Source organism: Podarcis erhardii (genome assembly GCF_964252035.2).
Source record: "Podarcis erhardii genome assembly, chromosome: 6".
NCBI lineage: Eukaryota > Metazoa > Chordata > Lepidosauria > Squamata > Lacertidae > Podarcis > Podarcis erhardii.
In genome coordinates this window covers 89,020,673-89,046,568 of record NC_138510.1, presented here as the reverse complement: position 1 = coordinate 89,046,568, position 25,896 = coordinate 89,020,673, and the positions used below count along the sequence as shown (strand labels likewise).

General features: G+C 42.5%; 2 protein-coding genes across 11 annotated transcripts in view; one reads left to right on the top strand and one right to left on the bottom strand.

Annotated features, from left to right (window-relative positions):
- The window catches only part of PRG4 (proteoglycan 4), a 40,659-nt gene extending 27,272 nt beyond the window's left edge, over window positions 1-13,387 (top strand). For all 9 annotated transcript variants that reach the window (XM_081865651.1, XM_081865650.1, XM_081865649.1 and 6 more), the window contains 6 exons: window positions 500-586; window positions 1,133-1,272; window positions 8,294-8,450; window positions 10,849-11,061; window positions 12,075-12,200; window positions 13,256-13,387. In XM_081865651.1, the coding sequence (XP_081721777.1) occupies window positions 500-586; window positions 1,133-1,272; window positions 8,294-8,450; window positions 10,849-11,061; window positions 12,075-12,200; window positions 13,256-13,359 (827 nt within the window). In that variant the 3' untranslated portion in view covers window positions 13,360-13,387. The remainder of the gene's footprint in view (window positions 1-499; window positions 587-1,132; window positions 1,273-8,293; window positions 8,451-10,848; window positions 11,062-12,074; window positions 12,201-13,255) is intronic.
- Window positions 13,388-13,398: 11 nt separating this feature from the next.
- TPR (translocated promoter region, nuclear basket protein) overlaps window positions 13,399-25,896 on the bottom strand; it is a 59,121-nt gene continuing 46,623 nt past the window's right edge. Inside the window, exons 42-50 of one of the 2 annotated variants that reach the window (XM_081865622.1) lie at window positions 24,818-24,996; window positions 22,671-22,739; window positions 22,208-22,302; window positions 21,126-21,229; window positions 20,213-20,308; window positions 18,136-18,292; window positions 15,639-15,757; window positions 14,656-14,745; window positions 13,399-13,619 (exon numbers count right to left, since the gene is read on the bottom strand). In XM_081865622.1, the coding sequence (XP_081721748.1) occupies window positions 13,570-13,619; window positions 14,656-14,745; window positions 15,639-15,757; window positions 18,136-18,292; window positions 20,213-20,308; window positions 21,126-21,229; window positions 22,208-22,302; window positions 22,671-22,739; window positions 24,818-24,996 (959 nt within the window). In that variant the 3' untranslated portion in view covers window positions 13,399-13,569. The remainder of the gene's footprint in view (window positions 13,620-14,655; window positions 14,746-15,638; window positions 15,758-18,135; window positions 18,293-20,212; window positions 20,309-21,125; window positions 21,230-22,207; window positions 22,303-22,670; window positions 22,740-24,817; window positions 24,997-25,896) is intronic. The other variant, XM_081865623.1, reaches the window with a different exon arrangement.

Genomic DNA, 25,896 nt, shown 5'->3' with positions numbered 1-25,896 from the left:
CCTCTAGACTTATCACCCTGATAAGTAATGTGTTTGACTGTCAAACTGTTCTTGCCAGTAAGTAGTTTCTCCTCATGACAATTGAAATCTACCCTCCTGTAAACTTTAGCCTGTTAGACCCAGTCCTGCCTTTTGTTCCTTGCTCCTCTCCTCCAGGATAAAAATGCCCAGTTGCTCCAACCTTTTCCTCATAAGAGCTTATTTTCCATGATTGCGTATGGTCTGATTGGAGAGCAAATGACTGGATCCTTGAGAGCCTTCTAGAACTGGTCAGTGCAAATATTTTGGAGAGGAGCACTAAAAGTCAATTAGCAAGGAGTACATTAAATCTGGCATTTATCTTTGTAAGAATTATGTCCTTGGAACAAATCTTAGGGTTAATGCCCAGTGAATACTGTTATCATAAACTAAAGCGTTTAGGATTAACCTTTTTTAGTAGAGGATCCTTCGCGATATAAAACTTGGAATTGTAAAATTAAAATGACTTATTTTGTACCAGATGTACCTCAAGAGATGAACTTATGTAACCGGAAGCCGGCAGATGGGATAGTCCCTTTACAAAATGGATCACTGGCTGTATTCAGAGGTGAGTAAGCAGAATGGTGAGCTTAATGTTGTTCTTGTTTACAAAATATGACAAAAATGCAGAACATATTATTATGTACGTATCAGTCCCAGTTCAGATGAATGTGCTTTCAACTAAACATATGCACACAAAGGACTGATTGTTCCTGGTGGACAAGTATCCCCAACCTCACCCACATCAAAAATACACAGCCTGTCGTCCCCCCTTAAAAAGGCACAGCCAGTACTTAAAAAAGCATGGAACTGCCAAGGGAGATGTACATAAAATAAGCCTACTTTCATAGAGCCATCTCTCTCACTGGACTGGGACAATTACGTTTCAATGTCCAAAGAACACTTGCCTTTTGCAGAAAATAGCTACCACCATTTTCAAACCACCAAAACCAACATGTACAGGATTCCACAAATTGATGCACCAGAGCACCACTCTTGTCCCTTCTAGCAAGTACCCCTAGGTTGAGAAGGTTGAGTACTACAGAGAGAGTGATTCCTGAAGATTAATCCATTCCCCTTTCTCCACCCCTTCAACCTCTGCTTGATTTTGCAGGCCATTACTACTGGTTGCTGAATGGAACGAGTCCACCATCACCTTGCCCCCGTAAAATCACAGAGGTGTGGGGTATCCCCTCTCCCATCGACACAGTCTTCTCTAGATGTAACTGTGATGGCAAAACCTTCTTTTTTAAGGTGGGTCACATGAATTCCTCAATGTGCATGACAGAACACTGACATGTTGACATTTGTAGGTGGCGATTTTAACCTGGAGATCATCAATGTCGCACGAAAATGAAACAAATGAACAAACATAACCTGAATTTTGCAACCATAAAATGTCACACTCTGCTCTGCTTATATCCTTACTTACCATGCACAGGTTAATTCAGCGTTGATTGTTGGTTGTCCGAACTATTCTTTTTACAGATGGATGCGTTTTGTAGAATCTGTGAAGTTTTATTTCTGTGGTGGTATCGGTCAGACGCAAGAAAGAAGTTGTGCTTTTCTCTGAGGCGCTTAACTTGTGTCTGGGCTGTACAACTTCAGACTGTAGGCAGGACTCACATGATCAAATGTTTCCCTAAACAAAAATAAAACAGAATGATTCATTCCACCCTCACAGAAAACTAGCACTACCGTATCAGGGTTCATCCTCTCCTGACCACCATTATTTGAGCACCGCATAACAGCTGTCATTTTCTGGCTTGAAATACCTTCATGGCCATTTCTAGAGCTGAGCTAGGATACAATGCAACAATCTTAGTGGAGTTAAGCATGCCTAAGGCTGTAATTCAATGCACTGTTACCTAGGAATAAGCCCAACTAAACATAATGAGACTTATTTCTGGGGAAATAGGCTCAGGGTTATGTTACCACTGTGTTAGATTGAGGCCGCTGTTACGGAAGTTTTTCCAAGTGACCTTTTTATTGATCATTTATCCTGACTGGTTTGCACAAAGTTTGCAGGGTGCCTATGCAAGGCTGTTGTTCATTAAGTCTTCATTCTCACTTGTTTGTGGGGAGGTGATATGACGTTGTATCAAGCAATAGCTCTCTCAAATTTTCCTTAAAAACTGCCCAGTTTTTAAAATACTGTATACAGTGGTACCTTGGTTTACAACCATAATCTGTCCCAGAGGTCCGTTTGTAAACCAAAACAGGTTGTAACCCAAGGCGCGCATTTGCCAATGGGGCCTCCAAAAAACACACAAATGTTTGTAACCCAAAATGGGTTGTAATCCCAAAAAAGGTTGCAAACTGGGACACGCACTTCCGGGTTTGACGTGCTTGTAATCCAAAACATATGCAAACCAAGACGTATGCAAACCAAGGTACCACTGTATATATTTTGGGAAACGGCTTTCTTGTGTAAGAGTGGTGAATTCACTTTAATTGTGCAGACCGAATTTGTTGGTATGCAGTTGAATCCCACCCATGAAAAAGAGAATGTCCGGAAGGACTTTAGGCAGCAGCAAAGATAGGAAGCATATGCCGCCTTCACCTTTAAGCACAATAAGGAGTGGGAAAGTTAATGAGCACAAGCAAAGCTGTCAGTCAGCTAAATAAATCTCAGTATCTGATTTTTAATCAGTTACATTGGCACAAATGTGGAAGAGGTTTTTGTCATACATGTGGAGGGAAAACCTTAAAACGTGTTGCAGAGTTCTCAAAATATAGACCAGAGGCAATTATATTCCACCCAGTGGAGCTTTTACTTGTGCTGAAGGCAAATGAGCATCACGGTCACCTTCAGGATTGGCGCAGTCTATACAAAATCCAGTTGCAGCACTTACAGAAACTTACAAACTTATCTTATGAGACTAAAACCTTAACACTAAGCATACCTATGCACAGAACAGAGATAGAGAAAGGGAAACCCAGGCTCCTTCTGGCCTATATTTATAGTCAGCATGACCTTAATTGGAAGGAGGTAAGAGAACCAGTTCAAATCAAATGTACTCAGAAATAACCCAAACAATCATGACCCTTCTGCCTGCCTCTCTCACACAGAGAAGCTTCTAGAATCCTCTTAATAGGAATAGGAATAATCTCTATACGTCAGCTCAAGAATTTATGCACTAAGAAATGCAAGCTGACACTGATCTGCAAAACACTTACAGGAAAAAAAAAACATTGCATGTACACCTTCCTTCTACATCTAGTTATGCAAAACACAAGTCAGCTCCTCCTGAAATTTACCTCAGGAAATGGAAAACACCACCAAGCATTCAGCTCAAGTCCCATAAAGACAGCTTCTGACCAGCTTATCCAACCTGCTTACTCCCCAGGAACACCTGGCACAGGCATTGCATTAAATAACGAGCGTCAATTACCACCAGTTGATCCAGCTTCCACCTTTAAAGGAATACTTCCCAAAAAGTGGGAGTAGAACCTCTGTTCTTACTAAGCAAAACCTTTAGGTAGCTCACTTCGTGTCGTTCAACACTAGGGTTCTCTCAAGAGCCAGTTCAAACCACCTGTACTCGGAAATAACCCAAACCATCATGACCCTTCTGCCTGCTTCCCTCACACACAGAAGCTTCCAGAAGGGTCATGATGGTTTGGGTTATTTTCGAGTACAGGTGGTTTGAATTGGTTCTCTTATCTCCTTCCAATTAAGGTCATGCTTAAGAAGGTTGAGCTGTTTTTTTCTGGGAGTCAGGGTGTCTTTCTGCTACTCACAGAAGCATCTGGAAATACAGTGGTACCTCAGGTTACAGACACTTCAGGTTACAGACTCTGCTAACCCAGAAATATTACCTCGGGTTAAGAACTTTGCTTCAGGATGAGAACAGAAATCGTGTGGCGACAGCGGGGAGCCCCATTAGCTAAAGTAGTACCTCAGATTAAGAACAGTTTCAGGTTAAGAACAGACCTCCAGAACGAATTAATTACTGTTTTTCTTCTGATAAATTGCAGGGCTAGCAACAAAAGGCTAAGGTTTATTCTTGTAGAAGGAAGGTGTACATGAAAATCCCCCCCCCCTCAATAAGTGTTTTGCAGATCAATACATCCTGCAACTAACAAATGGGGGGAGTGTCAGCTTGCATTTCTTAGTGCATAAAGTCTTGAGCTGATGTATAGAGATTATTCCTATGAATTCAAGAGGATTCTAGAAGCTTCTGGAAGCTTATCTGTGTGAAAGAGGCAGGCAGAAGGGTCATGATTGTTTGGGTTATTTCTGAGTACATTTGATTTGAACTGGTTCTCTTACCTCCTTCCAATTAAGGTCATGCACACTATAAATACATGCCAGAAGGAGCCTGGGTTTCCCTTTCCCTTTCTATCTCTGTTCTGTGCATAGGTATGCTTAGTGTTAAGGTTTTAGTCTCATAAGATAAGTTTGTAAGTTTCTGTAAGTGCTGCAACTGGATTTTTTATGGACTGTGCCGATCCTGAATATATTTGGATTTGTGACCATGATGCTCATTTGCCTTCAGCACAAGTAAAAGCTCTGCTGGATGAAATATGGCCTCTGGTCTATTTTTTGAGAATTCTGCAATGTGTTTTAAGGCTTTCCTCCACACGTATGACAGTTTTGAAGAATGGCATATTTTTCTCTTGTTTTCAGTTGGTGCCAATATGTGTCACACAGGGAGTCAGGTTAGAAATTACATCCCCCCCCCTTTCTTTCACATTTCTTATAAAATGGTGTCTAAGCCATGCAGGTTTTTTTAATGAATATGTGTATTAACACACCTGACATTTTTTTAAGTGATGCCTGATTAATTGGCAACACTATTCTAGTCACCTTTCCAGGTTTTTTGAACTGGCTGATCCATTAAACATTGCAGCCTTAAGAATGACAAATTGGTTTTTGTGCGCACCATTAATGTCTCTGAAGAAGAGGGAGAAACCACCACAGAGTTCGGCACCTGGTAAAAACATCTTAAAAATTAATATGGAAACAGCTTGAAGGACGGGAGTAGTTTCCAAGAAACACTAAAATGCTGCGCCACACCTCATATTAAATATTTCCTATTCCTCAGCTGGAATTTTAAATAGAGTTTGAAGCAGAAAGTGACCCCTGAAACGCCAGCAATCTGTGTTCATTATACCACAATATAATAAGGAAGTTTGTGGGAAGGGCAGGACATTCTGCTGAAGGAATCCAAGGAATAACCTTCTAGGAAGCTGAAAGGAAGTGGGGCACAAAATCGGGGTGCATGCGGTGGTATTGGTGACCCTCAAAATTTTGCAACTGTTTGGGTAGTTGGGCTGGTTCTGTTTGGTGACGTTTCTAGAGACGTCCCAGATTTGGAGAAGCCGTCCTGGTTTCTGATTTGATCCTGGAATGTCCCATTTTCCCTTAGGATGTCCCCATTTTCACTGGAGAAATGTTGGAGGGTATGGAGGTATCCAACCCCCCCCCCCAAGCTGTCGGAAGGCAACCCTATATAGGGAAGATTTTTTTTAATGTTTAATGCTTTATTATGTTTTTTATATATGTTGGAAGCAGCCCACACTGGGCTGGGGCAACCCAGTAAGATGTGTGGGGTATAAAATTGTAAAGTTATCATAATGGAATGTTGTTGTTTAGTCGTTTAGTCATGTCCGACTCTTCGTGACCCCATGGACCAGAGCACACCAGGCACTCCTGTCTTCCACTGCCTCCTGCAGTTTGGTCAGACTCATGTTTGTAGCTTCTAGAACACTGTCCAACCATCTCGTCCTCTGTTCTCCCCTTCTCCTTGTGCCCTCCATCTTTCCCAGCATCAGGGACTTTTCCAGGGAGTCTTCTCTTCTCATGAGGTGGCCAAAGTCTTGGAGCCTCAGCTTCAGGATCTGTCCTTCCAGTGAGCACTCAGGGCTGATTTCCTTCATAATGGATGCGTTTGATCTTCTTGCAGTCCATGGGACTCTCAAGAGTCTCCTCCAGCACCATAATTCAAAAGCATCAATTCTTCGGCAATCAGTCTTCTTTATGGTCCAGCTCTCACTTCCATGATGGAATGGGGTGCCCCTATTTTTATCGGAGAAATGTTAGAGGGTATGGAGGTGGCACCGGGTTGATTTTAAGACCCTTGCATATCTAACCTTTATTTGTGTAGCTTAAGCAAGAGGGTTTTGCCGTTGTTGTTTGAGCCAAATGCGAGAGCCAGTTTGATGTCGTATTTAGTGTGATGTTTCAGACCCAGTTTCAAAATCCCACTCAGCCCAAGCTACCTGGCAGGGTGGTTATGAAGATAAAAGGTGGACAGGAGACAGGAGGAACAATGGATAGTGCTTGGATCAAACTGAAAGGAAATGTGGGGTATAAATTTAAGAACAAATGAATCATATTTTTATATTCTATGAGGTATGCTCACTTACGTCTAAACAATTAACTGTGTTCCAGATCATATTTTCCCACACTGTCTTCTGCTTCTTTCTTATGTTCTCAATATATGTTGCCAGCGTTTTTTGTTTGCTTGTTTGTTTTTTTGCTTTTAAAAAGGACACACCTAAAATTGAAGTCTTGCAAGTAAGCCAAGCCGGGCAGTAACTTCAGTAGGTCAGATTCTGACGGCCAAATCTTGCCTGTTTTATTGAAAATGACCAGTTTTTTTGTGTTTTTTAAAAAAAGTTAAGCTAATTCCTTCCATCTAACCACATATATGCCAGTGACCATTGGCATGGTCTATCTAAAGATACATTTGTTCATTTTGAAGTAAAGTGTTGGCACAGGTTTTCACTAATTTTTTTTTTTTTTTTTTTGCTAAATCTCTGGAAAATCAACATGACTGCAAATAGGCCCTGCCCTAGCATTAGACAGATGGGGGCTTAATTTGCAAATGGGTAATTGGCAAGAGGCTACATTTTATTTACTGAATTTCCCCCAAAGAGGATAAATTTGGATTAAATGGGAGATGGAGAAATACTAACTGGTATTTCGATGCCAATATGTGGATGCTGCAACAAACAACAACACGAAAAACACACATAGATGAGGAGGACCCGTCCCCAATAGACACACAGTCCTCCCCAAAGCAAAATGGTGGCCACCTCCAGTGATTCAAAAACAGAAAGCTCTATTTTATTTGCTGTTGTGAGGGAAAAAAATGTTTGAAAAAGTCCCTTCTTTTCCAGACACTCTTAAGTCTTCGTTGTTATTACTTTACGTGTGTTGCTGTAGATGAGGGGTCAGCAAACTTTTTCAGCAGGGGGCCGGTCGACCTTGTGGGGGGGCCAGACTATATTTTTTTTGGGGGGGTGGATGAACGAATTCCTATGCCCCACAAATAACCCAGAGATGCATTGTAAATAAACGCACACATTCTACTCATGTAAAAATACGCTCATTCCCGGACCGTCCACGGGCCGGATTTAGAAGGCGATTGGGCTGGATCCGGCCCCCGGACCTTAGTTTGCCTTCCCATGCTGTAGATTAAAGTGAGAAAATAAAGATAAAACCAATCCAGGAATAATTTTGAATTACTACAGCTAGTGGCCATACATATGCATAGTCCCAAGGCAAAATATATACAGTGGTGCCTCGCAAGACGAAATTAATTCGTTCCGCGAGTTTTTTCGTCTTGCGATTTTTTCATCTTGCGAAGCATGGACTTTGGAAAAGCTTCAAAAATCACCAAAGTCTTCAAAAACCTCAAAAAAGGCTACCACACCGCGTGCTATGAGTTGCTCTTCGAAGTGAATGCACGGTTTTAAGAAAAAGGAAACAAACTTGCAAGACAAAGGAAACAAACTTGCAAGACGTTTTCGTCTTGCGAAGCAAGCCCATAGGGAAATCCGTCTTGCGAAGCAGCTCAAAAAACGAAAAACTCTTTCGTTTTGCGAGTTTTTCGTCTTTCGAGGCATTCGTCTTGCGAGGTACCACTGTACTTAATGCTGGCTGGCTAGTTTTTGTTTGTTTAACTAGCTTTGTGGAATAGAAAATAATAGGACAATTAAAAAGAACAGCATCACTAAATAATACTGGTTCAGACCCATGCGATGTTTGAGGCTGAATATCATCTACAAGCTGATCAAAATTAGGGTTTTAGATGAGATGGTAGTAATAATGTTTCTGCCTTTGTACTAAGCTCTCCCTTCCCCAAACAACTTGGGAATTCCTATTGAGGAAAAGGTGGTGATAATAAGGATTACCTCTAAAATGGCCCCCTCCTACCACCACCACAGCAGCAGCAACAACATATGTCCACATTAAAGGCACGATAGCCCAATGAAGTCTACATTTAATGTTTGACATAACTTCAGCCATTTTAATTCTCAGGATTCTCAGTACTGGCGCTTCACCAATGATAAAATGGATTCTGGCTATCCCAAGGCAATTGTAAAAGGATTTGGAGGACTGAACGGAAAAATTACAGGTGCTCTCTCTGTGGCTAAACACAAGAACAGGCCAGAAACGGTTTATTTCTTTAAAAAAGGTAAGATTTATATTTAGGGTGCCTGTGAGATACATCGGAAACACCGGATAGAATCCAATATGCAAGGCCAATGAGAGCCTGGGATATTTTTTTTAAAAAGGTAAAGGACCCCTGATTGTTAGGTCCAGTCGCGGATGACTCTGGGGTTGCGGCGCTCATCTTGCTTTATTAGCCGAGGTTGCAGCGCTCATCTTGCTTTATTAGCCGAGAGAGCCGGCGTACAGCTTCCGGGTCATGTGGCCGCTTCTGGCGAACCAGAGCAGCGCACAAAAACGCCGTTTGCCTTCCCATCGGAGCGGTACCTATTTATCTTACCTGCACTTTGACATGCTTTCGAACTGCTAGGTTGGCAGGAGCAGGGACCGAGCAATGGAAGCTCATCCCGTCGCGGGGATTCAAACCGCCGACCTTCTGATCGGCAAGCCCAAGAGGCTCAGTGGTTTAGACCACAGCGCCACCCACATCCCTTGGATATTCTTGGTTAAAAAGAATACCAATTTTGAACATTCATCACAAAACTAAATTATTTATCAGATATACAGTACAGTGCATTGTGTGGTCTTGGATCGATGGCTGATATTGCAGCTGGCACTGAAACAAAGACATTTTTTCTCAATTACATCTATATAAATTTACAAGAGAAATAAGAGTTTTGAAAGGGGAGGCAAAAGCATACCTTGGAAGAAATATTCTGTAGATGGAGACATTCTTCTAAGATGGAGACTATTACTGGACTTGTAAATACTTGTATTAAAAAGGTAGCTTTAAAACTATCTGCTGCCTAATTGATAAGGGACACTTTAATTGATCAAAAGCTTTAAAATATTTTGGTTGGTATACTATAACATTATACACATTGTAAACCCATTGAAATTAATGGACCCAAGTTAATTGTGTTTATTATTTTCAAAGGATCTGCTCTGTGTAGGACTAACAAGCGATTTTATATTTTATATATTAAACATTGCTAATCTGTAAAAACTGAAACAAAAGGTAAACTTTTTTTGGCAAAGGGTGTTTAAGGAGGTAACAGAAATCACTGGGTTAAAGCTGACCAAAAGTCCAGAAGTAGCATTATTATCAATTTATGATGATGGGGTGAAAGCTTCACAGGCTACGAAGGACTTGCTCACAAATTTATTGACAGCTGCACTAATGATGATAGCTAGGAAGGGGAAGGGGCAAGCAAAATATAAAATGGAAAAATGGTATAAAGAGGTGTGGGATATAGCTATTAATGTAAGTTAACATGTGCCATTAAGGTAATACAGGGAACATGGAGGAGCAATGATTTTGAGGAAATATGGAGGGTGTTTGTAGAATTTGTACTGTTAAAACTGAAAGGGGTCCAACCATCACAAGAGGTGTTGAAATTCTGGGAGGCTGGATAATGGTCTTGGGGGTGGGGTGCACATTTTTATTCTTATTTATTTATGATTATTACTTTTGTCAAAATAATTATTTTTTGAAAAAAGAATGTACAAAATGTAAATAAATGTAAATAAATGTATAAAATATAAATAAAAGAATGGGGGGGGGGAGAAAAAAAAGCCTTAACATCTGATTAACTAAACTGCAATCCTAGTTCAGGAGATAAAAAAAGAATATACCGCATTTTTCCGTCAATAAGACGTCCCCTATTTTGTGGGACTCTGATTTAAGAAAATGGGGGGAGATGTATCCATGTATAAGACACCCCCAATTTCTGACACAATTTTTTATATATGGAAAAATACTGTACTGAGTTTTGGACATGTCAGTTGTGACGTCAGTGCAGACTGTACAATTGGACATGTTAATTTATTCATTATTTTATACTAACATCACGATTGATCTAATGTTCTGAATCAGAATCATAGAGTTGTAAGGGATCCCAAGGGCCAGTGAGTTCCTGACAGGTGGCCATCTGACCTCTACTTAGGTAAAGGTAAAGGGACCCCTGACCATTAGGTCCAGTTGTGGCCGACGCTGGGGTTGTGGCGCTCATCTCGCTTTATTGGCTGAGGGAGCCGGCCTACAGCTTCCAGGTCATGTGGCCAGCATGACTAAGCCGCTTCTGGAGAACCAGAGCAGCGCACGGAAACGCCGTTTACCTTCCCGCCGGAGCGGTACCTATTTATCTACTTGCACTTTGACGGGCTTTCAAACTGCTAGGTTTGCACGAGACCTCTACTTAGAAACCCCCAATAAAGGAGAATCTGCCTCCTTGAAGGGAGTCTTTCCCACCGGGGAAAAGATTTTACCACCACCTCTTTCCAGGGTGCTGGCAATTGTAGTTTTGTGGGGTCCAGGGCCAGGCCTCCCTATCTGGGGATCTGAACCTGTAACAGTGTGGTGGGTATCGTTTCTTGCGTTGTACCTTCAAATACTTTCATCGATACAATCATATCTGATTTAGGCGGCAACCTCCAGCAATATACCTACAAACAAGGAGGAACGAAGAAATGCAGCAAAAAGAAAGTGGTGACTGTGAACTATCCGGCTTACAAACCAAAAGCTGTGATCAGGAAAAGGCGGAGGCGCTTTGAACGTTCAGTAAGACCGGCTCAAATTCTCCGGACCGTCAGAGTCCAGCATCGCCCGGTTGTTCAGTTCAGGCACCAGCCAACTGGTATGTTCACCGTCTTGTACTGTTAATAGTCTACAATCAAGCAGTGGGGATGTTTAAATCATGTGGAATTAAAAATAAAGTGGTCTGTGTGCATGATTGCAGTATAGCTGTTTCAAACACTATATAACAGGCATAGGCAAACTCAGCCCTCCAGATGTTTTTGGCCTACAACTCCCATGATCCCTAGCTAGCAGGACCAGTGGTCAGGGATGATGGGAATTGTAGTCCCAAAACATCTGGAGGGTCGAGTTAGCCTATGCATGCTATATAGCAGGACGTCCAACTCCCAAGAGACTGTGAGATGCTCCCAGGAAAAAAATATGAGTGATCATTTTTTTTTGGGGGGGGGGGGAGGAGTTCAGAGTTGTCAAGCTTTTTTTAGGGGGAAATGTTGGAGGTGTGGAGCTCACCAAAACAAAAGCCAGTCAGTGCTAACTCTGTCTTCCGGTTTAGCGATCCTGCGCGACTGAAGGAAACGAGGGGGCAGCAACGGAAATCAGCTAGCGATTGACTGGTTGGACATCCCTGCTATAAAGGATGGATTTTCCCCATCTACACTATTTTTGGGGGAATATTTACAGTGGTGCCCCGCAAGACGAACGCCTCGCAAGACGGAAAACCCGCTAGACGAAAGGGTTTTCCGTTTTGGAGGCGCTTCGCAAAACGAATTTCCCTATGGGCTTGCTTCGCAAGACGAAAATGTCTTGCGAGTTCCTGCGGGTTTTTTTTCCGCCCCCCCCTTTTCTAAGCCGCTTATCAGCTGATCCGCTAAGCGCCGCTAAAACGCTAATAGCGCTAATCCGCTAAGCCGTCAATGGGCTTGCTTTGCAAGACGAAAAAACCGCTAGACGAAGAGACTCGCGGAACGGATTAATTTCATCTTGCGAGGCACCACTGTATATATATGTAAAAGCAACCTATGCCTTTGTTTCATGTGTTACATGCCCAGTGGTTATAAACACGTCAGTGATTTGATATCCTCTCTTTCCTAATGTTTCCTTTTGTTTTTGCAGGAGTCTTGCAGCCAGAGGTCAAAGTTGCCTCATACTGGAGAGGATTCCCAAAAGAATTGAATTCTGTTATATCGGTTCCAAATGATCAGAAGCCAGATGGTTATGATTACTACGCTTTTTCTAAAGGTATGTTGAAGCTAAAACATCACTACTGCCGCCACCAAGACGGGAAAATATCTAAGGCTGCTTTTTACAAATTAATTTTGTACCTCAGTTCAGTTCAGTAACAAAACAGACATATGCTACTTGCCTTTTCCCATCCTAATTTTTACAAGGGATCCCCTCAAAAGCACCATCAGAACACAGGTCATCTCCGCGTTCTGTGGTTTGGTTGTCCTCTTCTTGAAAAATCATAAAGACCCAGGATTTGTGCATCTTGGACCAATGTTTCTAAGGTTGCTAGCAATTGCTGCAACCATTATTTTTTGGTTCACATTGTGTCTTTCTGGTAATTTGGTGTAAAATCATGAAAATTCAAGAGGACTTTGGATCTGAGTTTTACACAGACCTCTTGGAAAAATGAAGGGCGTTTGTGGCTGAGTGCACATTTTTTTCTCAGGGGTGCAGAGGTGGTGCCCACGATGCACAGTCAAAATTCCAAATGTGCCCACAGACCCAAAAGGTTTGGTGGCGCTTGGTTTAAGGCTACAGTACTAACCAACAGGTCTGAGGAAATGTGCATTTGCAATAGAATCTGCCCTCCGCTTCAGGACAGTGGATAGTAAAGGTAAAGGGACCCCTGACCATTAGGTCCAGTCGTGACCGACTCTAGGGTTGTGGCGCTCATCTCGCTTTATTGGCCGAGGGAGCTGGCATACAGCTTCCGGGTCATGTGGCCAGCATGACTAAGCCGCTTCTGGCGAACCAGAGCAGCGCACGGAAACGCCGTTTACCTTCCCACCGGAGCGGTACCTATTTATCTACTTGCATTTTGACGTGCTTTCGAACTGCTAGGTTGGCAGGAGCAGGGACCAAACAATGGGAGCTAACCCTGTCACGGGGATTCAAACCGCTGACCTTCTGATTGGCAAGTCCTAGGCTCTGTGGTTTAACCCACAGCGCCACCCACGTCCCACAGCACCATCCATGTCACAGTGGATAGTAGGGATTCACATTTATGTCAAGATTTCCTGCTTGTGAGACTTGAATGAGACTCTTATCTTTATTTCCCCTCCTTACAGATCAATACTACAGCGTGGACGTGGGCAGCAGAATAGCAAGACCAGTCACACTACAGACTGGGCAGACTGTGTCCGGAGCCTGGTACAAGTGTCCTTTAGAGTGATTTGGAGCCTCCAAGAGCTGAAACAGAGACACCATTGCGTTTGACAATTTCCTCTAGTTTTTATTAATAAAAGACATAATGAAATATCCATACATCGATCCAAATTGAAAACAAACAAAAAACCTGCTTCAAGCTTGCCAGCCATTACACAAATGCAAGTAAGAGCAAGACTAGACAGACAGTATACACTGTTTTAATTTCTACTGAGCTTTAATTAATATTGCCTCTGTTCAGGCCTCCTCTGCCACCAGGAGTTACACCTGCAAAGGGAAAGGAAGAGTATTAATATATACTTTTGTTTCAATTAACTGCTATTAGCTATTAACTATGTTAATATCAGTTTTAAAGGATTCTTTCAAAGCTTGCCCACCACAAGTCTTTTGGGAGAGTAACGTGGGGGTACAGAGTGGCATCCCTGTAGCCAGAAGGAATAAGCACTCCATACATAATCTAGTATTTACACCTATTTTAACCAATTCAGAAACAGAAAGCTGTGCCAGAAATACTTTCTAGTTCCTTGAAATCGTTATGACAACTAGATTTACTCCTGCCTAATGGCTATGGAAACAGTTCACTCTGTACTGACTGGCAGATTGATACTAACAATTGATTACTTGGAATTAATACACTGCCTCTGACAAGATCTTTAATTCTTTTTATTTCTTTAGCATGAGCTTTCAGATTCTCATTTCTTTTTGAGATCTAAATTCGACTGAGGAGTTTCTTATATTTATTTGTTGCTAGCTACTGCCACTTGCATCCCTTTATAACGGCGGTTCTCAAACTTGAATCTCTGGGCCACACTTTCAGAATAAAAAATTGCTCTTGCCACACCTAATTTTTAATTGATAAGCAATACATTGGAAAACACAACTAGGATCACCCTCAGTATCACCTGATGCTCTTGCTCTCATTTTGAAAAGATATCTATCCAGATCTGCAAATAAATAATAATAATGCTTTTGATACACTACACTGAAAAGTTTAAATGTTTCTTTGATTGTCCTTGAATCTTCCTGCCATACTTGCCATCGCCAGACCCTTTGAGAACCACTGCTTTATAAGAATGCCACATTGCAGCACTAGATCAACTTTAAATTATGCTATTTTCCTTTTAAGACAATCAAGTACCTTAGCTGATATATATTCTAAAGTCTCTGGGGTGAATAATCCTCATTATTCAATGTCTACAAGCCCCCTTGCATGTTTTGGTGGCTGCAATACTATGCAATACATACACTTATTTGCAATCCTATAGAGTTTAACACATCTGTGCAAGAGATGAAGGACACCTACCCCTCTGTCTGTTAAACTGACGGCCAGTTCTTAATGTTGTCGGCTGAAGTCTAACTCGCCGGAAAGGCTTTGGATGATTACTGCTTGTGTCTGAAAAGGAAACAGTATGTAAGGCCATGGCTGTCATTTGACTTTGTCATGCAAGCTAAGTGTAATCATGGCTGATTTTCAATATGCAAGCTGTTACCTTCAGTTTTATACTTCAAATCTGCGAGGGCAAATAAAATATCTAACTGGAAAAAGTAAAAAATTGGCTCTCAACCTTCTACATGCTGCTAGCTAGCTAACGGCTAGCAGTGACCGTTTTATGTGCATCCAACTGACGTCCACATGCTCATCACTGCGGACCTGGAAGTGGCCCCCAAACGGGGTGTAACAGGGGTGGGGGTGCAAATGGGGGTTTGGCTGTACTCCAGTATTAATCAACAACACACACAGGTGCCTGTGTTCAGGATCTTTACTGAAAGTAATAGAAAGCAAAAGACTCCTGGTGTTGCTTAAAATTATAAGCACATCGCTTGGTCAGAAGGATGGAGAATTACTGGTCAAAGGTTTGAGGACCTAGGCTGTGTTCTACACTGATATTTAGACATTTTAACCTGAAATATTTATCTGGATCTCCTTTCTATCACTTAGAAAGATCAGATGAATGTCCTCCTTCCACATACTGAACAGACCATGGTTTCTCCTCCATGGATGCAGACAAAATAGTAACAAGGAAATTAATGAAGATCAAACAGAAAAGAACCAAACTTGGGGGGTTTAACTATCCTAATCTGGCAGCCCTCTATCAGTGAAAGGTCAACAGTACTTTATCCAGACTAGGGTTTCCCAAACTTGAGTCTGTTTTTGGACTATTTCCATTATCTCTGATCACTGACCCTGCTAGCTAGGGATGATGGGAGCTGTAGTCCCAAAACAGCTGGAGACCCAAGTTTTTGAGAAACCCTGATCCACTGAGATTTGATGGAACCGAACCCTACCTGCAGATGAACTAGAAGGAGGATCTTGACTTGTGGATGGGAGATCTGACTCGTCAGGAGCTTGAGATGATTCTTCTTCCTGCTGGCTGTCTATTTCTAGACCAACCTCTGAAGTAATTCTAAAGGAAAATGGGAGACACACAAGGAATCTGCTAGTCAAAACCTCAAGATGGCACAGGAAATTGTGTAGCAGAGTTCCCCATCTCCAAACTTCTTTCAACAGTTAAGGGTTTTGACATGACCAAGAACAGAAGTGAACTCTCTTTCTAGCTCTTTTATTTAATCTGAAAGCGCATCCTGCTTACTAACTAGCAATGGTACAAGGTGACAAAGATTCAGTGATGAAATCTCTAGAAATTCAGTATCTATGTATCAGGAAATATCAGGGATGTATATGTGAAGGGAGAATTTGATAAGGATCCTGGCATTAAGAACTGAGCCTCCTGCTACCTGTGTAACTTCAGCTTTTTCATAGCCAAATGCTGAGTTCTGTGTCTTGTTCACACTAAAGTAAAGGTACCCCTGCCCGTCAGGGCCAGTCGTGACTGACTCTAGGGTTACACGCTCATCTCGTTTAAGAGGCCGGGAGCCAGCGCTGTCCGAAGACACTTCCAGGTCACATGGCCAGCGTGATGAAGCTGCTCTGGTGAGCCAGCACCAGCGCAGCACACGGAAATGCCGTTTACCTTCCCGCTATATAAAGCGGTACCTATTTATCTACTTGCACTTAGGGGTGCTTTTGAACTGCTAGGTGGGCAGGAGCTGGGACCGAAAGACGGGAGCTCACCCCGCCGCGGGGATTCGAACCGCTGACCATACGATCGGCAAGTCCTAGGCACTGCGGTTTTACCCACAGCGCCACCCGCATCCCACACTAGAGTCTTACAAAATGTGTGGCATTCCAGCTTTTTCAGTGGGCTGAATGAAGGTTTCAGTGTGTGACGTTGGAATCACAGCAACGTTCAAAGGTCCGCTCTTGGGTATATTCTGTTACTGGTTTTCTGCAGTTACATTTGTTCCTCCAACTATTTTGCTGGTGTTCATGATATCGAAGGTGTTCAAGATGAATTGCACCCAATAAAAATCTAGCACGTGTCACTCGCAAAAAATATTTACGGTATGTTTGCAAGAACTGCTGCTTCCAAAAAAACCTCTATCTGAAAGCTTGGCAGGGAAATTATTGAGCTCATCTATCAACAACAGCACTGAAGACCACACATTATTGATGAAAAAAGCAGTGCACAGCTGTCAAGTATTAGCAATACCCAAAGAAACATGATATTTGGTGTGTGTTTTTTTAAAAATGTTTCTGACTGCTTACTATTGCTGCCAAATAGTTTCTTAAAGGTAAAGGTAAAGGTACCCCTGCCCGTACGGGCCAGTCGTGTCCGACTCTAGGATTGCGCGCTCATCTCGCTTAAGAGGCTGGGAGCCAGCGCTGTCCGAAGACACTTCCGGGTCATGTGGCCAGCGTGACGAAGCTGCTCTGGCGAGCCAGCACCAGCGCAGCACACGGAAATGCCGTTTACCTTCCCGCTATATAAAGCGGTACCTATTTACCTACTTGCACTTAGGGGTGCTTTCGAACTGCTAGGTGGGCAGGAGCTGGGACCGAAAGACGGGAGCTCACCCCGCCGCTGGGATTCGAACCGCCGACCATACGATCGGCAAGTCCTAGGCACTGAGGTTTTACCCACAGCGCCACCCGCGTCCCTAAATAGTTTCTTACACTTCTCAATTTGAGCAGCCTATACATTTTAACATCTTTAATGCCAAACGATACCCAAATCAAACAAGACCAGTTTGACTGCCATTTTTGACTGCATTTTTGAGAATCATGCCATGAGGTAATGGAATACAGATGGAAGCAATTATCTCTCTTGCCCTGGCAACCCCATTTAAGGACTGCAGCCTGAAAGCAGTTCAAATGCGAAGTTAAAACCTCCCCTTGCAAATGAGGGAACAGAAATACCAGTTCATCATACAAAGTCACAATGCTGAACATTTATATAGTACAGTGGAACCTTGGTTCTCGAATGCCTTGGTACTCTAACATTTTGGCTCCTGATTGCCGAAAACCTGGAAATAAGTGTTTGTTTTCCAACGTTTTTTGGAGGCCAAACGTCTGATGCAGTTGTCAGCTATTGTTTCCGGGGCACCTGCGCCAATCAGAAGCCGCGCCTTGGTTTTCGAACGTTTCAGAAGTCAAATGTACTTCCAGAATGGAATACGTTCGACAACCAAGGTTCCACTGTAGTTCAAAAAGCTTTACATACATGATTTCCGTTACCCTTACAATAACCAGTGAGGATTTAAAGCTAGCCTCCTAGGTCGCAGTTTGACTTAATTTAGAGGTTTTCATTTAGGACAAAAAATATTGAATGTATTTTTTTTTAAAAAAAGATAACATATTGATGTGGAGAAAGGCATTTCAATAAGATTACATTCAAGCCAGACGCAACGTGCAGAATCGTCTTAACTGAATGGTTGAGCTTACCCTTCTGACTCTGCCTCTACAAAAACTTCATCGCCATCATCACCTGTACCAGATTCTGAAGTGGTCGATAAGTTACCAGTGGATGTTGTAACCATTGGGACAGACTGGGAAGCATGTTCAGAAGCATCAGCAGTGGAGCTTTCAGTAAACACAGACACTTGAAACAAAGATTAGAGAATAAACTAGAACCATCTAACACTTGGATGATACGTCGCCGCCCCCCCCCAAAAAAAAATTGTGAATGCGGGAAATAACACATTTGCTTTGGAATGAATAGAACCTCAAGTGGGATACACATATCTTCGTAATTTTTTTAAATCACATGTTGTATTTCACAACTAGCACACTTCACGTTAGTACAGGCCTGGTTGTAAAGCCTGCCATAACCTGATCCGTTAGGTCACAGTATTATACGGCTGGTGGGATGTTTGGCTTTGGGAGTCTCATGTTGCATGCAGGTATGGCTTTGTAGAACTTTATGTTTGTGTGGCAGGTGGGGGGAGGCAGTTTTGGATCGTGGAATAACGTATAGAAACATGATTTGAGAGAAATATATTGGGACGTGGGGAGACACCAAAATCCCAGAGAAGACTGGAGTCTTTGATCCCTAGAAACCTCTCATGCTTTCCTTGCATCTATGCATGTGGCCATAAGCCATCACATTCTCAGATTGTTCTGTGACCGCACATTTAGTTGTTTTGTTTTTTTAAAAAAAGACTATCCTGGTGCTGAGGTTGTGGCAAGGATTTTTTTGTTCAAGACCACTGTAATGTATATTAGTATTATTATTACTACGGTATTACACTTTGTAGCCAAGATTGTTATACAGGTGTCCCCCCACTTAGGCGTGGCGCCGGGAAAAAATAATAATTCAAAGCTGGAAATGGCAGGAGAGAGCTGGAGAGTCCTTGTGGCTCACAAGGAGACCCTCCCCGAGCTCAAAGGGGACATTAATGAGGACAGAGGAAGTTGTGATGAGACCAGAGGTGCAAGTGGGCCTTTGTTTATGCTACTCAGCCTCTCCAGGGTCCCCCCCCCCTTCCAGACCATTTGACAGAGAGGCGACAAGCAATCTATGTGTGTCCAATTGGCATGTGACAGCACGTGCCGAACCGGGAAGTGACTTTAAACATGGAAAGAACAGTCCTAAAGGAGCCCGGAAAGGGCAAAAAATAGTGCCTAGCAATCCCACGAGCCTTTGCAAGTGCAACCCCAGGAGCCCTTGCATCGAACTTTGGACATCTGGTAAGTGCTACTGGTTCTGTAAAGGGTTTCCAGAGTGTTTGCAGGCTTTCCCAATGCTGTTTCAAAAATGCACGATTTCACATAACTGTGTGGTGCCTCAGAAAGTTAGCACACACATAAACTGGGAGTTGCCTGCATTTAATATCGGACATAGCTAACATGACGCCCTCCATATGTATGACTCCCATCACCCCTGATCATTGGGCTGTGCTAGCTGGGGCTAGCATTAAAAGCTGGAATCCAGCATCTGAAGAGTGTGGTGTTGGCTAACCCTGCTTTATATTGTGAGTATTGCATTATGAATTCTTGCCTCCCTGCTTACAACCAATTTCTTGAAAGAGGGCTGGCCCTGAACTCTTACCTGGGAACCACACAAAAGGCATTTTTAGGAGGAAGTTAAAAGCATAACTACAGTGGTACCTCGGGTTAAGTACTTAATTCGTTCCGGAGGTCCGTTCTTAACCTGAAACTGTTCTTAACCTGAAGCACCACTTTAGCTAATGGGGCCACCTGCTGCTGCCGCACCGCCATCGTGCGATTTTTGTTCTCATCCTGAAGCAAAGTTCTTAACCTGAGGTACTATTTCTGGGTTAGCGGAGTCTGTAACCAGAAGCGTATGTAACCTGAAGCATCTGTAACCTGAGGTACCAGTGTATATGCATTTCTTAAATAAGCAGCTGTACAGTAAAACCAACCAACCAACCAACCTGATCAGTTCCCAATAAAGCTGCATTTTCAGGAAGACTATCGGAACAAGAGAGTACCCATGTTATCAACCATTATATGCTCAAAGCTGTAGAATCAAGATATGAGGGAAATCCCCAAAACTCACCAGGTGCCGCAACCTGAAGTGGAGTTGTTGGGACACTGCGACCTCCTGATTCTTCTTCATGGGCGAGGAAGAGTGGTGTTTCATACATTCCCAAACCTGCAAGCAATTTGAGAGAAGTTAAACTGAGATTCCCAGTAGTGATGTATGGAAGTGAGAGCTGGACCATAAAGAAGGCTGATCGCCAAAGAATTGATGCTTTTGAATTATGGTGCTGGAGGAGACTCTTGAGAGTCCCATGGACTGCAAGAAGGTCAAACCTATCCATTCTGAAGGAAATCAGCCCTGAGTGCTCACTGGAAGGACAGATCGTGAAGCTGAGGCTCCAATACTTTGGCCACCTCATGAGAAGAGAAGACTCCCTGGAAAAGACCCTGATGTTGGGAAAGATGGAGGGCACAAAGAGAAGGGGACAACAGAGGACGAGATGGTTGAACAGTGTTTTCAAAGCTACTAACATGAGTTTGACCAAACTGTGGGAGGCAGTGGAAGGCAGGAGTGCCTGGTGTGCTCTGGTCACGAAGAGTAGGACACGACTAAACAACGACAACAAACTGAGGGAGCTTCAACAGAATAGTATCTAGCCACCAAAGTAGTGAATCATCTGAACCAGTTTGTTTTTTATATGGTACTGGCCAGATACTAAAGAACCTCCCAGGTAGTTCTGTGCACCTTGAGTAGAGTTTTAAGGTGATTTTCCTGCCTCACATGGAGGCACAGCCAACCCAAGTTGTATGATTGAGATTCAAAGCACATAGTGTCCCTTTCATACAAAAAAAGCAAGAAGTAGAGACAATTTGCACCCACTTTCTGCTTGTAAAATGGAATTTAAAGACAAAAACATATTCAAGGACCAAAGAACCAAACCAGAACTCCACTGAATATAAAACAGAAAGACAGGACTGAATATTTGTACCTCCTTGCGATGCAAGCTGACCAAGATCTGACTGGCCCGAGGTTTGTGGCATATCTTCAATAGGTCCAAACCTGAATCTAGGAACTCCAGCCACCTGAGGGGAGCTAGAATAAAAGTTGCAGTCAGTTTATCAATCATAAGTTTGCTGCCCCTTAGTGGGATAAATGGGGGAGAAGAAAAGGAACAAACAAAGGAACCACACAGCAGTGGTTTGCTGGAGCAGAAAACTCATTTCTGCGATGTGTTTCCATATGAGTCTTCCTACAGGTAAGGGCCAACATTTAAACAATTTATGCATATCCTTCTCATATATATATATATATATATATGCTTTTACAAAAAAGAAAAAAACATAACAACCACAAAAATAAGAAGAACAAAAACAGTCACATAAAACAGATTAAAAAAAATAAAATACAGAAATCCATCAAAAAAAGAAAAGATTAAAAATAAAAATTCCAGCTTTTAAATTCATGTTTACAAAACTTTCTTTCTTGACTTCCTCATGCCTCCCTTTTATGTGTTCCTCTTTACCGAGTCAGATACAGCAAATCCTTACCCTCTTTCAAGACTCATTTCTAGTTATTAAAATCATTCTATTATGTCTCCAATCCTTCCTCCTTATGTTTAAACGCCTTCAACATATTATTTACTTTTGACATAATATAACTTTTAGTCTTTCACCCTTCTTCAATTTACATTTTTTACATAGCTTTCTAACCTGTATCACTAATGCCATATTATTTTTAAATCCAACATCATTTTAGCATTCATAAATTTTGCAATGTTTCTGCAGGTAGTCTTTAAACTTCTTCCAGTCCTCTTCCACCCAATTTATGCATATCCTTCAAAAGAGGAGAGATGCTGAGAATTTCTAAACACTTGAAGAATACTATTATCCAATGACAGGAGGTCATGCAGCCTTTATTTCAAAACTTCAGTGAAATTAAGTATTGTGCTGTGGAAACAGAGTAAAGCTGCCCAAGAATGTTTAGAGAAAATTGCTGGCCAGGCCCCTGGCAGGAATTGTTTTGGTATTTTGACTTACATAGTACATCTTTGTAACTGAAGGTGCCACTTACTGAATCGCTTCTGCAAATCCATCTGTGCGATGAGGTACCACCAATGTTGGGGTGCTTGGAACAGTCCTGTCCTCATCATCAAAAAAGTGTTGCTGCTGAAGAATAAGACATTAAAATGACAAGCAAACTCAACAACCACAGTCGTACCTTGGAAGTCAAACAGAATCCATTCCGGAAGTCCCTTCGACTTCCAAAATGTTCAGAAACCAAAGCACAGCTTCTGATTGGCTGCAGGAACAATAATAATTGGATTATTAATTTGAATAACATGCTCTGTTATTAATTACTCTGTTATTAATTACTCTCAACATGCTCTGTTGAGGGCAGGAGGCTACCATGTGGCTACTCAGTTGTCTCTAAAATGCTCCCTGCATATAATAGAAACAGTCCACCACACAATCTTGATTAACTGAAGTTTCAATTGTACCCATAGCAGAAAATGTTTAGAAACTGTACTACTTACCATGCCACCTATGCCAGGGGTTAGCTGAAGTCCACGTCCTACAGACTGCCTCCGTGGCATTGGGATTCTCTGTACGTCCAAGAAAATGTCAAACGCTTCAGTACACATTTAGGTGGGGAACGCACAGGGCCACTGGCCAAATACACCCCAAGCTCTTAATAGCTCTTAATAGCTGGCTCCTTGAAATTCCCTTTTGATGACCACCCCCCTTAAACTGAGTATACCGATAGTAAAGGTAAAGGGACCCCTGACCATTAAGCCAAGTTGTGGACGACTCTGGGGTTGCGGTGCTCATCTCGCTTTACTGGCCGAGGGAGCCGGCATACAGCCGGTCATGTGGCCAGCATGACTAAGCCGCTTCTGGCGAACCAGAGCAGCGCACAGAAACGCCGTTTACCTTCCTACCAGAGTGGTACCTATTTATCTACTTGCACTTTGATGTGCTTTCAAACTGCTAGGTTGGCAGGAGCAGGGACCAAGCAACGGGAGCTCACCCCGTTGCGGGGATTCGAACCGCTGACCTTCTGATCGGCAAGTCCTAGGCTCTGTGGTTTAACCCACAGCGCCACCCGCGTGCCAGAGTATACCGATGGCACCACATAAAAACAATCAGGAGTGGCAGAAGAGCTCACCATCATAGACCATGAAAAAGGAAAAACACGGCAGGCAAACATGCCCTGTGTTTGCTTTCATTCTTATACAGTAGAATTGTAGAGTTGGAAGGGACCATGAGAGTCACCTAGTCCAACAACCCTGTAATGCAGGAATCTTTTGCCCAAACCCACAACCCTGAGATTAAGAGTCTCATGTTCTACTGGCTGAGCCATCCCAGCAGTCAAACGGCACCTTCCTCTTAGGAGATACAGAGCCATTTGCAAAGAGAATCTAGGACTCTGGGAAAGTACCGTATTTTTCGCCCCATAGGACGCACTTTTTCCCCTCCAAAAATGAAGGGGAAATGTGTGTGCGTCCTATGGGGTGAATGCAGGCTTTCGCTGAAGCCTGGAGAGCGAGAGGGGTCGGTGCGCACCAACCCCTCTCGCTCTCCAGGCTTCGGGCAGATATCTGCAAGCCTGGGGAGACCAGTGCGACTTCCCGTCGGGCTCCCTAGGCTTGCGGATAGCAACCTGTTCTGGGGCCTGGGGGGGGGGGAATATTTTTTTTTCTTTATTTCACCCCCCAAAAAACTAGGTGCGCCCTATGGGCCGGTGCCCCCTATGGGGCGAAAAATACGGTAACTGCAATACTTGTCCCCCTTCTAAAACAAAAGATAGCTTATTTTATAAACAGCAACAATCCTAAAAGTCATGACCGTTCACTTATATAATCAATTGTCTTGGATTAACTTTTTTTTTAAAAAAAGAAAAGAATAAAGACCATTGCTCTTGCCACTGTGAAGAAATGCTATGAGGTTTCTTAGCTGCTGTTCTTGCTGGGTTTTGTTTTTGTTTTTTTAGTTTAAATGGGTTACAATTTCAAAACACCCACCCACCACTAAGCAGGGGGCCTTCCACCCTGTGGAATGCCCTCCCATCAGATGTCAAGGAAATAAACAACTATCTGACTTTTAGAAGACATCTGAAGGCAGCCCTGTTTAGGGAAGCTTTTAATGTTTGTTGCTTTATCGTGTTTTTAATATTCTGTTGGGAGCCACCCAGAGTGCCTGGGGAGACCTAGCCAGATGGGTGGGGTATTATTATTAATAATAATAATAATAATTTGTTGATGTTGCATTCCTGAACACTTGTACAGTGGTACCTCGGGTTAAGAACTTAATTCATTCCAGAGGTCCGTTCTTAACCTGATAATGTATTTAACCTGAAACACTACTTTAGCTAACGGGGCCTCCCGCTGCCGCCACACTGCTGGAGCACAATTTCTGTTCTCATCCTGAAGCAAAGTTCTTAACCCGAGGTAATATTTCTGGGTTAGCAGAGTCTGTAACCTGAAGCGTCTGTAACCCGAGGTATCACTGTACTGCTCTTTCTGCACAAAGCGACTATCAGCTTTAAGGGCAAGATAAAACACATCCAGGTATGGCAATTTATAAACACCACAGATGCTCATATTTCAGCTGAAGAGGATCCACCTAAGAACAGTTTGCCAAATGCACAAAATAAAATTCAGCGTCAAAGTGGTTTCCGTACCTGTACTGGTGGTCCCAGCTCCTGCGGTGGAGCAGGAATAGCGTGAATAGTCAGCCGCGGGGGCAAGGGATGAGGTCGAGGTGGGCGTGGTGTCTGTCTCTCCGAAGCAGATGTTGGCTGCTGTTCCCTCGGGCTTTCCTGAGAAAACGTAGACTCTGCTGTGCCTGTGCTCCCGTCACCTTGTAATAAAGAAATATACGTTTAGAAAAAGGCATTCGTAACCCCAAACTCTGTAGCGAACCATTTCTAGCCCTTTCACTCATCCATTTGCTGCAGAAGTGGATATAGGCACTGTGCAATATGGATATAAAATTTACAGCATGTTACAGTTTAAGAGAAAATTATATGAAAATGATATATTGTTGATCTCTAACAGTGGCAAAAATGTATAAATCTAAATCAAACAAGTGCTGGAAATGTAAAGAGAAAGAAGGTTCTTTTTATCATATGTGGTGGTCTTGTATAATGAATTGAAAAGGATGTTCAAAATAAATCTTTGTAAAAGAACCCCAAAAGCTTTCTTTTGGGTATTATAGGAAGAGAACTACCTAAAAATTTATTAATGTATGCTACTACAGCAGCAAGAATTCTACTTGCCCCAAAATGGAAAGAAGCAGAAGTCCTAGCAAAGGAAAAAGGGAAACAAAAACTTATGGTAGTTCTAGGTATGAGCTTTTGTGTGCATGCACACTTTTGTGAGCTTTTGTGTGCATGCACACTTCTTCAGATACACTTCTTCGTGCATGCACACGAAAGCTCATACCAAGAACTGACTTAGTTGGTCTTTAAGGTGCTACTGGAAGGAATTTGTTTTGTTTTGACTATGGCAGACCAACACGGCTACCTATCTGTAACAAAAACTTATGGAATATGCAGAAATGGCGAAAGTTACCAGAAGGGTAAGAAATCAAGACAACAAACTTTTTATAAAAGAATGGAAATGGTTTCTTGAATATTTACAGATAACTTGCAAACGGATAAAAACATTGGCAGGATTATTGTAATAACCTGCAGTTTCATAGGAGTATATATTTAAAGTAGATAATTCAATGAGCAAATTAAATGAATTTGGATATGCA